Below are 14,101 nucleotides of genomic sequence, written 5' to 3'. Positions count from 1 at the left end.
GTCCATGCCCCCGTGAATATTTCAGTTTCAAGGACGAAATCAAGAGTGTCCAAAGGGGTGAAAACCACTTTAAATCGGGTCACATTATTGACTGTTGTGTGTCGAGGGTCAGCTTGTGGGTTTTGTATGGGCCAGCATGAGGGACAAGACCTATCAAACCTACAAAGTTGTGTGGTGAGTTTTGCAGGGAGGTTGGTAATGCTAGTTAACATTAGCTAGGCTACTGTAGCCTTCCCAGTCAGCAAAAGAATGTCTGCAAGACGTCTTGGAGATGTGTTCTAAAGGTCTGCTGGACAGCTGTAAGACGTATTCTAGAGAGCGTTTGCTCATCTGGCAGACGTATCTGAGACGTCTTGTTAAGATCTTCAAACAGCGTTTAGCAGCCGTATTCCAGATGCTCATGAATACGTCATAATAGGACATCCATCTTCCTAACGTCTTACAAAGATCTTATAACGGTATTAAATATGCCGTTTTTACGTCTTGCAGACATCATTTTTATTCCTTTACCCGCTGTATATAAGATGTTATACTAATTTCGTCTTGCATAATCTTTGGCGACATTCAGCCGCCTTATTTAGCCTAGCCTAATTATCTTTAAGGCTACTATAAAGAAATACGACAAATGGGAGCTATTTAACATATAAAATATTTATTAAATATTAGAGGGATTTGCGCCCAGGCGCCAATCTCAAAAAACCCTGCAGGTGCTTCTCTGCCTCCGCATCCGTTGATTGGAGCATCGGATTTCTCACAGCTGCGCCTGGACAAGAGAGAGAAACAGAATCGGTGTGAGAACAAACAATTTCGTCATTTCCACAACTGGACAAAGTTAGTTAAGGAGCAACCTTTTACAATCTATGGGAGCAACACAGCAACAGTGTCTGGTGGACGAGAGCTTGGGTAAGTTAAGTTAAAATAGGCTACTCTTATTTTAGGGTAAGTGTAAGCTAGTGTTACTTGCCTTTGGATCAAATTGTGTGATGAGTGTAAATGTACAGGCCTCATTTATGTATTTAATAATTATTTGAAAGACAGCTGCCGTTTAGGCTACAATCGCCCACGTGGCCGTGTACTTGCCTGCATGTGCACTTTACTGTATGTTTAACTCAGCGATTTACTGTAAACTGATTATTTTGTGTGTTAGACCAACTGCAATGCTTGATTAATTGATATTCCCACTTGTTTCTTGATACTTGCTTATTGTTTTGTAAATTGGTTTGGCGTGTTTCCTAAATAACATAATCTTAAATTAGCATAGCCTACATTTCGCAACTAGGCCTACCTAGCACAATGTGAATTGTCATAATTTTTTTTCGTTTACATGTTCAAATATTGGTTCTTGTTCTACTATTTGAGCTCTCCACATAAGATGGGCTTGAATATTTTAATATATATTTTCATAAGAGTGAAATGGTATGTGGGCTAGCTATAGGCATTGGAAATCTGTGTGAAAGTAGCTCAGTGTATGGGCAGTGAGTGTACAAAGTGCCAATTGTTGTAGCTACCCTAGATAAATAAATATAGTCAAAAGATGCATTCAGACACACAGGAACACCGTTCTGTGGACTCTGAGGACTTAACACACTTTAGTTGCCTAATATTATATGAACATAAAGTATTGAAATAGACAGAATAATTTAGAATATCTAATGTAATGTCTCCTTTAATTATCAAGTGTAATTTCTTAATTATTCAAGTCTACTCAGTCTTACCATCTTTTTGTTGTCAGGGTTTTGGAGGTTGTCCTCAAGCCTGTCAAGGTCCTCCATCGTCTGAAGGGGAAGTGAAAAGGAGTCTCTCTCCACCATGTTTGTGAGATGGCGTATTTGGAGGTCCATCTCTCAGGACCGCTTGTAGAAGCACCCTTTCAAAGGCTGCATGAACAAGATGTGAGTATTAAAACACAGATTCATGGTTAAGAACAACAGTACATTCTAGTTAATAATATTGTAAATATATTGTTAATAATAAATATTATAGATGACTTAAAGTTTGTGATTGTCAAGCAATCAAATCGCACTGCTCCCAGACTGAATGACGAATGGCAATAACAGCAAACACTTACGTGTACATGGCATGTTCATGCTACGCCGCCACCCCTGCTGTGTATTTTCACATGCTGAAAGAACACAACAAAAGGGCCAGTTTACATATTTTTAGAATGTGTATTGGGTGGTCTGATCTCAAATGGTCGGCCGAGACACATTGGCACAATCGCATGTATCCAAGGCAGAGACATTGCTGACCATTTGTTTTTATGTTCTAGTTTTTGAGTCGTTTTACTGGTGCAGGCTTACCATTGTTAGTTGACGGCTGTTCCCATTCGCCAGGCTGAGGAAACTCTTGAAAAATGTAATGCAGAAAAAACGTTAACATCAATTTTGCTGTGCTGATCTACTAAGTTATCGTAGATCGTAGGTATCGAAAATTACCTATTTTTTTAATGATATTTCAATAATGTACTGCTCAAAAAAAGGAGGGTTGCCGGTTCGAACTCCGACCAGTAGGCACGGCTGAAGTGAAAAGGCACCTAACCCCTCACTGCTCCCCGAGCGCCGCTGTTGCTGCAGGCAGCTCACTGCGCCGGGATTAGTGTGTGCTTCACCTCACTGAGTGTGTTTCACTAATTCACGGATTGGGATAAATGCAAAGACCAAATTTCCCTCACGGGATCAAAAGAGTATATATACTTACTATACAGGCTGGTTGCCTGGATTCTCCTCTGGAGTAGAGGTCTTGATATGTTGCTGTGAAGAGCAAAAGGGAGGTAAATGTCTTTTTACAATATGACAACTCTAACTACCACCACTACCATTAATCTTTGTAACCCCCTCACTTAGCATAATTGATATACTTTAACAATGCAGTGTTTCTATTCCAGTTCCTATGTGGTTTGTTTCTCTTATGACTTACGCATGCTTTGATGTGGAAGTGACAAGTTGGGACGGTCAGGGGGTGTGACATCTAATGCTGTTACACAGAAAATTAGTTAAAAAAAAGTTAAACATTTGTTTTCTTTTAGTCAGAAGACGGATATTTACATTTATCACCCGGAGAGAAGAAATACTCTTTTTGAAGTAGATCTGATAAAAAAAAAAGTTTAATCACCGTTCCATATCAATGCTTATGAATGGTAACCATAACATTCATAGTAGGACAACAGTTAAGCCTGTAAGCAGGCTTTCACAACAATGGAATCAACTGTAAACAAGCTAACTGTCCGTGCTATCACTGTTAGGGCTAAAGAAAGTTGTACAACAAACTTTTTTTTAAATGGAACCGCTTGTTTCCTTTCTGTAGAACAGGACACCTCGGCGGTCGTTATCCCTTACATGTTTCGTGAGAACTACACAAAAAACTTGATTCAGTTACATATGAACTCACCTTGGGTATTGGTCTGCCACTCCTCCTGTGTGTTATGACCGTATGTGGCTGGTGGATTAGTTATGGAAGGAAAGACATACAATATCAATATAAGTCACAAATTTTAAATTGCAGAGATATTAACGGAGATACCGAGCGGGAATGTCCTAAGATGCCTGTTGTCCTATCAGAAATTATTGAGTAATATGAGGAAAGCTAACTGTTGTATAATTTATTGTCTACAATACAGTGTTTCTGTTCCAGTTCCTATCTATTCCATCTTATGACTTACGCATGCTTCGATTTGGGAAGTGGCCGGTTGGGATGTTCTGGGGGTCTTGCATCCAGTGCTGTAATACAGAAAAGTGAGATTTTCTTTTAGTCAGAAGATGGCAGTTACATTGACAGTGATGCCGGGAGGGAATGTCCTCGGATATTCCCACTCATGTGATGCCTGTCGTCCTATCAGAAATTATTACTATATATATATATATATATATATATATATATATATATATATATATATATGATGGCTGTCTAGTGGCCAGATTTTTTCCCTTCATCCAGAACACAATAAGTTTCCGAGTTACACCCAAAGAGTACATGTATTCAATGCATGTATTCGATTGGAAACTGTGTTACCATCAGGACAGTGCCAGTAAGGGATGTTTGACAAGACTCTCCTTCTTTTACTCCAATAAGAGGCCATTTTTGTGTGTATTGGCCACTATTGAAAAAGAAATTAGGCTGATACCTTTGCTGTGAGCTTGAAATGGTCTTCAGTGTCCCATATACATGCAAATGGAAGGGAAAAAAACAAACACAAAATTAGTTTCAATGGCATAGTGTGGCAACGATTGACAATTACATTTAATTTGACACAGTGAAATTAGGATGAATTTAAGTGTTAACATTAAATAACGTGTTGTGTAATATATTAAAATGGTATTGCCCTAGTCCCTCCACGTCGAAAAAAGCCTATGCATTCTTATAAGGCCTATGCCAACAAAGTAATCAATGAACTGCGCTCAGGTTGGTTAAAAGCTAGAGGCTGCCTGTAATTCACTTCCGGTTTAATGCCTTTAAAACGGAGGGAGGGCGACACAGTGCTCAGTTGCTGCGCCGCGGATTTGCCAGCTGGTGGATGCTGTTGGTGGTCGATGGATTTTCACGTGGCATAGCAAGGTTAGCAGAATTGTTTCCTAAGCGTAATGTAAAAAAATTAGTTGCAGTATTGGGTACAATATTATGTAGAATGGACCGACATGTCCACCCGTCGATTTCCCGTAGTAAATCGACCCTTTTAATGACTTAAATTTATTTTCGTATAGATGAGTTTAAGCACAACATTTACGTTATTCATGACATTTATCTACATGTCGTGTTATTGGATAACGTTAACGACAGGTGAAGTTGTTGACATTATCAATGGAGATCAAAGGCGCTCGCGTTCTAAAGGTTAACGTCACTGTTGCCGTTGGCTAATAACGTTAGCATGCTAGCGTTAACGTTAGCACACTAAAGTGACTAACTTTGTAGTCACTATCATTACACTTACCTTTTCAACAGCTCAAGGAGGGAAAAATTGGCTTAAACTATCTAACGCTATCTAATATTATCTGAATTAATCTAAAACGCTAACTATATATATCTCTATATACAACAAAGATTGTCTCTTGTCGTTATCACCACCAACGTCTGCGCAGATTTTTTTGGTAGTTGGGGCTGGTTGGCAAGCACGCGACTTTTAGATGTGCAGTATTCTGTTAAAAAATCTGATAAGTGAAGTGCTCGCATGGCACTGAACTCTTCAATTTATTCCCCCATCATTTCGCTGAATTGTAACGGGCTACACCTCTGCCTTTGCTAACTTAGTGGGTTAGGTTGACCTAGCACCTAAGCAATGGAAGGCAATACCATCAAATGCATTACAACCATTTGTTCAGTAAATATCTATCTTCGTCCAGAGGTGAGGAAAATGACTTGCCTTTTTCATGCATCTCCTTTGTCCATCTCCTGTGTTCGGGGAATGTCATTTGAAATCACTCTTCAGGTCGTGATGTGATTAGAAAATGCATAAATTAACCTTCATAGTTATTTTCAATTGACTCGTTCAGTTCATATTTTTTAAATGAAGAAAGACAGTGAGTGCTTCTGGTTTCTCTCTTCAAATAAACTAGGGCTACAGCTCTGAGTCTTTTTGGAATCTATTATTCTAGTGATTATTTCATCGAGTAACAAAATATTTAATGTATTTAATTGGTAAAATATATTTTGCTTTAGGTGCAAATTGATTAATATGCACAATAAATGTTAAGCTGTAAACTAGCCCTAGTCACTTAAAAGTAACTTCATTTATTTTATGTAGATTTGTGCATCTGCAGCATCTACCTTTCCTACCAAATAACCTAATTTACAAAAAACTGCTGTTTTCACAGTGCAGTTATTCTACAATACAGTGCAGTACTTAAGTATTTTCGTGTTTAAAATACAGAATTTAATTATTTTGAGTTACTCGAGTAATCAATTCATCCCTAACTTAAACCTTTAACAAGTCCTTTAATAATCAGCTTTCCATCACTACCATCTCCAGTTGTTGTGGATATTGTGTTACCTATTTTAATCACGACTAAAACAATAATCATGTGTTACCAAGCTGGACCTAAATTGATTCCGAGTCTGAACTATCTGAGCTAGATGAAGTTATTATGTTAGGAATGTGTTAAGTTCAATTCACGGTTAATAGAAAATGAAATTGGTTCATGCATAACACTGCTTTTGAAATTGTATCCTTAAAATTATTATCTTTTATGATTCCTTTTAGGAGTATTTGTGATGCACACCACACTACTCTGTTAAGTGCTCCTGACCTTCAGGAGGAACAAGGATCAACTGGAGGTCAACCTGGGAAGAGGATACTTGAAGCTGTTGCTGCCACTGAATAGCGCAACCCTGTTGTAAGAATTTTGCTTTCATACTCATCTTTCATATACCTTGTTCACTTTCAGCAGCTTAAACACGTTTTAGATTAAAACTTCTTATTCCACTGCTTGGCTGGATTTCCCATTGTCCTACGTAATTCAGAATGACCATTAAAATTGTTATTTGAACACGTATGAGGTAGATCCAATTTTTTATTTTTTGAACCAATCACACTTGTATATTAATCACTGGGGGGGGGGGGGGGGGTATACCATGTGTCATTTTTTTTTTTTTAGTGGTTAGGATGGCCAAATGTATATTTACTTTCCATTATTTTTTATTTATGCTCCATACAGAAAGGACTCGAGCTAGAAGTCAAGTGTGCTGATCTTGGCAGACCTGTGCCACTGTGAGGTGTTGAGTGCGTCTTGGGAGAGCTGACATCTCTTCACAGCAAGAACATTGATTGGTGCAGAGCTGAAGCATCACACATAAAGGAGCACACAATCACCTTTAGAGGTTTACCTCTGGTCACTCCATAGACTTCTGAAAATAACATGGGGACACTGGTCCTGGTGTTAAGATGTTATGTAAACTCCCATGATTTCATTTCGTCTTTGGAAATGTAGTCGCCGACTGCAATTGCTTGAAAATCGTATGGTGTAAGCTCACCATAAGGCTTTTAAGGATAAATCATGAAAAAATATTTTCGAAAGTGCTCTGTAGAAGGGCCCCAAGATGCATACTTGGAATACAAATTTTCTGTTATGCCCATCAGATAATGAATCTTAAATGTGGTAGTGCTCTATCCACCCTTTCATGTAGGTACCTAGATGGTGTAGTGCCAGTCCTCTATTTGTGTTCTCTACATGAGTGGCAATCCTCAGAAACATTATATGTGAGTTTGTGTTGCCTGGACAAACCTGAAAAGTGCCTTAACCAGCCCTAAAAAGAGCTGTGTGTGGTAATCATCCAGGCTTAGAAAACACTGGCTAGAGCAGTGATCCTCACAATTTTTTTCACGAGCCACTTTGGCAGTGCAAAATCAAAAGGAGAGACACTTTTACGACAACATACTAAGTCACCTTTGCAAATGTGCATTTCTACATATAAATTGGACATCCCACAAAAAAGAAATAAAACAGCCAATACATTTTCATTTAAGACCAGATTTACTTTAATACTGGGATGAGCGGAAGCTGGCATGCATGTCCTTGACTTTCTTCATGCTGTATTTTTAGTATTAGTAGTAGCATGTTTGACAATGCCCTCTTTAGGAGGCACCATTAAGGCTTAATAACTTCCTTTCACCTTCATTACTGAAGTATAATTTAGATGTTTGTGTTTTTGTAGTGCAGTATTCTATGTTTATGAATCACATTTCAAAAAATGTATTGACTGTTACCACATACAGTGGGTCCCATTTAGAAGTGGCCACTTCATTCGTGCTTTCCGTGAGTCATGCACCTGCGTGAAATTATTACAACTTATCGCCACAAGGTGGCAGTTTAAGTCTGCTGTAGCATTTGTAAACAGGGCAGCGGATTGCATTCAAAGGCGTTGCAGTCGCAGTAAGATACTGTAAGCAGAACGAAACTTAAGATCACCTTGTTGAAGTCATACAGTAGACTAGGCTAAATCAGAGCCTACTTTTGTTTTTATCAAGCTGGGGCCAGAGGTGATTGCCTTTGGCGAACAGTTTAGGCAGGTTTAGGCCTACTCAAAATGAGTAAAACCAAATTTGCCGAAATCTTGCCAAAGCTACCATGCGAGCCACCAATTATTGCTTGACGACCAACTGTACTGTAGATTGATTTACTGATTGTGTTTGTTAGATACATTGATCATGTATGTACATCTCTTCCCCCCCCCTCCCCCATTTACTACTGCTATGAGAATGTTCACATGGCCATGCTGATCAAAATCATTGTCATTTTACAAATTCGTAAGAATTTGTCCTGAAACTCCCCAGATTAATGTTGAGCTTGCTTAAATGGTCTGTTTATTTGTCTATTATTTTGTTTTCATAAATGAATATATTTATATATATAAAACATATTGCTAGTTTTGGAATTACAGCATGTCTCAGTGGGGCAGCCATGGCCTACTGGTTAGCACTTCGGACCTGTAACCGGAGGGTTGTTTGAGCAAGGCACCTAACCCCTTACTGCTCCCCGAGCGCCGCTGTTGCAGGCAGCTCACTGCGCCGGGATTAGTGTGTGCTTCACCTCACTGTGTGTACACTGTGTGCTGTGTCTGTTTCACTAATTCACAGATTGGGATAAATGCAGAGACCAAATTTCCCTCACGGGATCAAAAGAGTATACTTATACTATACCATAAGGTGTCAAGCAGTGTTTAACAAATGTTTGATTAATGTGTAGTAATGTTTTTTTTGTAAAAACTGTAAAATAATAAAATGTGTGAGTTATTGGTTTGCTCTGTAAATATTGTCAAAAGCATCTATGAAAAACCATGACCTTTAGGCTACTTGCATACACTTACAAGCAACTATACAAAATGGTAGGAACCTCTAAAACTCGAAATTTAGATTGATTGTATGGTGATAATGGCTGTTTTGTAAGAATTAAAATCACTGGATACTTTGCTATAGCCTGCACAATTGAATTTGCCATGTTAAACTGGTTTAGCATTCAGGATGTGTGCTTGCTTATATCCATTCAGACTTGCTAGGATGTGTTACATCAAATCGTTAGCTATGTGCGAAGTGCTGCTGTGATGTCAAATGACAGCCTTTTGAAGGTAAGATGGTGATCAGCCAGCACATAATATTTCTACACCTAGCAGATGACGTAGGCTATACTGGAATAAAGCGTATTTTAGACATACAGATTTCCAGCCGATGTAGAACTAAAATGCATCTTGACGGTGAAATAGCGCCGACATTTGTAAGATCAAAATAAGACGTTCTAAATGGAACGCGATCATATTTAAGACATTAAGATCTCCAGGAGATGTAGAACTATTACACACATTGACAGTGAGATGCCGCCGCTGTTTGTAAGATCAAATTAAGACGTTCTAAATGGAACGCGATGTAATTAAGCTGTTCAGATCTTTTCCAGACGTCTTGGAGACGTATGTGTGCTGACTGGGTTCATACTGTATGAGCCATATCATCAATCATTAACCTAGAAATACTTCTTCGTACATTTAATGAACATTTTGTGTAATAATTCACAGCAAGTTAATAAACTGAATATGGTGGTCCAAGAGCAGACCATGCAGCGGTCCATGCATCAGGATGGCAGTCAGATATGAAGCACTGCACAATGTTGCTAACGTTAACCGCTTTCACACACACAATATAAAATACACGATGGTAAATATAACATTCAATACCAAAACACTATTATTTACACGATTACTGAAATAACTGCTATTAACTATATAAAAATCATTGTTTGGAGGAAAGGGTTCGCGTGCTGTCGCTGGTTGGAAATGATTTCGCGCTGGTTCGTGCTGCTTATATATTTTTCAGTGAGGCGCGGTGGTTTATGGGATGAGTAGCCTTCGCTCAGAAATGAAAATATGTACACAGTCTTGTACCTTTGACTTTTTTTGGACTTTCTCGACGTTTTTTCACTCGAAATGATATGTTGTATGCTTATGAGTTACGCCGTAGCTGATTAGCCTAAGACATGCTCTAAAACTCTTTAGATACGGATTTTTCCAAAACGTCAACGGGAGAAATGAATGGGAAATTTACTTCCGGAAACTAAGCTCTCTCGGAGGAGGGGCGGGACTGTGATGCTCTATTGGATTTGAGATGTGATGACTTAATTAATTAGACTGAATGTCTTTACTTTCTAAAACAGAAAATATTGCAGACAGTTAAAACGTGGGAATTTCAAAACATTAGAATCATGTGTGAAAACAAAAAAAATTGTTTATAGTTTGAGGGAAATGTGTCTGTCTTTTGGTAAATGGTGATATGGTTTTCAGCTGTTATTTCATAAGGCTGATAGCGTTTAAACAATCGAGGAAAAACTGTAATGCTGAGGTATGAAATTTCAAAACAGTTTTGCTTATGTATTCACTATAACATGATGACATGGTGGATTATTATTACTAATTGGGTTTACTGTGCAAAACGTATGGGCAAGAAGCATGGTCGTGATCACTGCGAGTGCGGATATAAAATGCATCTAACAGCTTATTTCTCTCTAAAAGGAGATGAACAGGAGCTGAGGGGAGCAATGGTGACTCTGAAGGAAGAGAATGAGACACAAGCACACAAAAGCCTTCAGAGTTAGTGTAGAGTCTTGCGAAACTACTCCCTGCTAATGCGTGACCTCTGTGGCTCTGCTCAAGGCTGCAGTGGCTTGACATTGGACATGCATGAGCAAGTCTGGGATGGATGGTCATCTTTATTGATGAGAGATGGAAAGATGGTAGCAGACGGAATGTGAGCGTGTGCGTGTGGGTGGATGTGTGTGGGCGTGTGTTTCTACGCATCCACTGTGTGTGTGTGTGTGTGTGTGTGTGTGTGTGTGTGCATGTGTGTGTGTGTGTGTGTGCGTGTAAGTGTCAGTCTGCTATTCAGGAAAGTTGGCAGGCAGCTTTTTATGAATGTGATCATTTCTCAAATGAGATGAAATGTTAATTCTGGCCGCCTGTCTCCCTGTATGCCTGTGTTTGGGATGGGGAGGAGGGCCTGTGTTTGCTCATGTGTGCATGCATTATGCCCCCCAAATGTCAATTTTACTTAGTCAAGGAGCCGGCTGATATTTGAATGACTGATGATGGCTGGGTTGAAAGAGAACCATCTTTAGCCCCCGTGAAACACATCTTGATCTGGCATGACACATACTATTATCTTAAATGTCTTGGCATCAACAGATTGTTGTGTTCTACCAGAGCCTGATAATACCATCTCTGTCAGTCATCTCCTAATAGGTTGCATTTTCCATCCTATTTCCTTCAGTGTATAAGACTGTAGCTGCTGCAGCAGCATGGCACGGGTATTGTAATAATTGCCTTCGTATAATATTGGTGAAACTTATTTGCAGGGAATACAGCCTATTAAAAAAACAACATATATGGCCTGTCATTCACCTGGAAAAAGCAGCTCTTGAGTAATTATCAACTTTATTTTCATCCTAATTGATTGGGTTTTATAAGTATTCACATGGAGTACACAAAGGGCTTAGAAAGCTGAGCATAGAGAAATGACTGAGAGAGAAGCTCTTTCTCTTTGTAACTGTGGCGGTGAGTGTTTGAACCTTGAACCGATCTGTCCAGAGTAACGCTTTCAGCCTCAGCCCTGAGAATAACAATGGTGGGACCTCAAAGCCCTATCAAATACCCCCACATACAGCCTATTTCACTGCCATTCTTTCTTTCTCACCCAGCCCAGAGCCAGGAACTGAAAGCTCTGGAGGCAAAGTCCAGCTCCACTGAGACAAAGGTTGAAATACAAGAGAGTGTTGTGGAGGAGCTGAAGGCTGAAGTGGAGGGACTCCAGACAGAGACTGGTATGAACCGATGAAACCACTATTTACCGGGGATCCATCCACACCACTGACATAGACCTTTATACCTAACAGATAACTGGGTCGTGTTCCTGTCAAGCCATGTCATTTCACTGAAGAGAATATTTCAGGGTTCAGGCTTTTGCAGAGAGCTTTTATTTTTATTCTCTAAAATCTTTGAAAGTTGCAGCAGGTATTCTTCTTGAGGGAAGAAAATCATGTTCATAGTTTTGCAACAATGGTGCAAATCTGAAGGCAAATGAACATGATTGCATTTCTCACACATCTCACGCATATTTGTGTCCTGTTTCTTTGATTCAGGCTTTTGTTACAGTTGTTTACTTTCCTAAATGAGCCAAAAATGAAAAAAAAAAAAATGATTGCAACAGAGATGCAGACACAAACAAAAAAATGAGTCAAAACACTGTGAAACACTTTCTCATTGTTCCCAACAAATTACTTTGCTGCTGTATGCCCGTGGGCATTTTTAACTCCCACAGTAATCATTGCATCCTTCATCTTTTAATCAGAAATTTATCAAAATCTGTTATTGTTCCCTTCACATAATATACCAGAGATAGATCATACTTTCTGGAATACAAATAATACACTTCGATCCTGAACTTTTAACGTGGGAAAACTGATGGTGTAATTCATTGGCCCGCAGGGAGACCAAAGGTGGCCTTCACCGCGGCTTTGGGTATTTCAGGACGACTGGGACCCTTCAGAACAGAGACAACACTCGTGCATAAGAAGGTCATAGCAAACACTGGCAATGGCTACAACCCCGAAACAGGTACAATTTGTGCAATTTGTTATAGAGGCCAGGTCTCTCAACACTACATGCTTATCCTGGATATCTCCAGAAATAAGCTACCCTCTATAGACCTCTGAAGTTCGCCTACAAAAGGGGCCAAAGCTGCCATCTTTCCCCATATATGGAGATCCTGGTGTTAATTGGAGCTAACTACCTATGGCAAAAATAGGTGGCAAAAACCTAAGATTGCTGTCTTTACGTACTGAAGATCACAGTACCCACTCGAAGCCAGAGGACAAAAGTGTGTTGAGCAAAACATCTGCATTTCAGACTTCTTCGATCCCCGCAAGAGTTAACAGGTGCAATAATTAAAAATGTCCCATGTTATTTTCCCACAGGAAAAATCGCAAGATACCAGATCTCAAAGATGGCAGCTTTTTGTAAGCCAACTTCAGAGGTCTATTGTGATGAATTGAGATCACATGACTATTGCATACCAGAGGCACAAATAGTGGTGGTGGTGAAAGAAATGGCAGTTAAGGAACGAGTTTATAGTGGTATAGTCAATCTATCTTCATTTTACGTGATAATCTCGGTCATCTTCACAGGTATCTTCACTGCACCAGTGAAGGGTACCTACTTCTTCCGGTTCACGGTGGCCAGCGACCAGGGCAAGTACAGCCGAGGCTCCGTCCTCTACAAGAACTCGGAGCAGGTGCTGAGCATCTTCCAGCACGACAAGATCTCCAGCCTGCAGCACTTCTCTAGCGGTGCCAACCTGGAGCTGGAGGAGGGAGACACCGTCTCCCTGCACCTGCAGACCAACCACCAGCTCTTTGATGACGAGCACAACCACAACACCTTCAGCGGCTTCCTGCTCTTCCCCATGTAAACGCCTCACTCGGCTGAGTGGCAGGGGCATACGAGAGGAGGAGGAGGAGGAAGCACATAAGATCATCTTTTATTTGTGACCGAATATCAAAGATGTATTGTGTGCATGTGTATGTACTCAGCAGGGGGTGCTGCTTAGCATGCTATTTGATCTTTAATTGTGGCCCAGGTAGGAATTGGCTGTGAAAGTTAAGTAAAAGTTAAGTAAAATTTAAGGGACTGAAGTCATTCATGAAGCGGAAAGCTGAAGAATAACGTAAAAATAAAGACCCTTGATGTTTGACCACGCTTCACCCTCTTCTCATATTCGGTCTTCACGCTTATGTCCCTGTTGACTAGCCTGGCGAGCCAGACCCACATTAAAATGTATGGTCTGGGCACTCACCGTTCGCAGTGCTCAGTCCAAGGGGCGGGATAATCAGTTGTCTTTCAAATTCCCTCTGCACGCAATAGGACAGCGGCAGCGCTATGAGTTCCATGCGTTTCCCACCAGTGGAGCTAGTTGGCTAGTTCAAACGTTTGCCAACATAATAAAAGCTTAACTCGTGTCACACTGTTCGCCAGCAGCAAAATCCATCTTATTTGTTTTCAAGTAGCAGGGAATCCAAGCCAAACCGTTGCAACTCTGCCATCAATCATTATGTTAAGCCCACCTAACGACTCTATACAC

The 14,101-nt window shown here is 40.0% G+C and overlaps 1 protein-coding gene and 1 long non-coding RNA gene across 2 annotated transcripts; both read left to right on the top strand.

The window, feature by feature from the left end:
* The first annotated feature begins 247 nt into the window (after positions 1 to 247).
* On the top strand, positions 248 to 8,719 carry LOC143111557 (uncharacterized). The gene is made up of 4 exons (XR_012984548.1): positions 248 to 903; positions 1,733 to 1,892; positions 6,191 to 6,323; positions 6,645 to 8,719. It is a non-coding gene; the product is annotated as an uncharacterized LOC143111557 (long non-coding RNA).
* Positions 8,720 to 10,406: 1,687 nt separating this feature from the next.
* LOC143112696 (complement C1q subcomponent subunit B-like) lies at positions 10,407 to 13,432 on the top strand. The gene is made up of 4 exons (XM_076274966.1): positions 10,407 to 10,560; positions 11,664 to 11,786; positions 12,451 to 12,579; positions 13,149 to 13,432. Exons 1-4 carry the CDS (start codon positions 10,407 to 10,409, stop codon positions 13,430 to 13,432), a joined length of 690 nt encoding a protein of 229 aa, XP_076131081.1.
* Positions 13,433 to 14,101: the final 669 nt, after the last annotated feature.

Source organism: Alosa pseudoharengus, unplaced genomic scaffold (genome assembly GCF_046254945.1).
Source record: "Alosa pseudoharengus isolate Yale_2024_CS ecotype anadromous, Long Island Sound unplaced genomic scaffold, YU_APseudo_1.1 YU_APseudo_1.1_scf_8, whole genome shotgun sequence".
Lineage (NCBI taxonomy): Eukaryota > Metazoa > Chordata > Actinopteri > Clupeiformes > Clupeidae > Alosa > Alosa pseudoharengus.
The sequence above is the reverse complement of the archived record's forward strand: the minus strand, read 5'-3'. Positions and strand labels throughout refer to the sequence as shown.

What these genes read in the sequence shown, in the direction of transcription:
- LOC143112696 (XM_076274966.1), top strand. Translation starts at nt 10,407, where the DNA reads ATGGGCAAGAAGCATGGTCGTGATCACTGCGAGTGCGGATATAAAATG. An exon ending in GGGACTCCAGACAGAGACTG is followed by an intron (nt 11,787 to 12,450) that starts GTATGAACCGAT and finishes ATTGGCCCGCAG; the next exon opens with GGAGACCAAAGGTGGCCTTC. An exon ending in TGGCTACAACCCCGAAACAG is followed by an intron (nt 12,580 to 13,148) that starts GTACAATTTGTG and finishes TCATCTTCACAG; the next exon opens with GTATCTTCACTGCACCAGTG.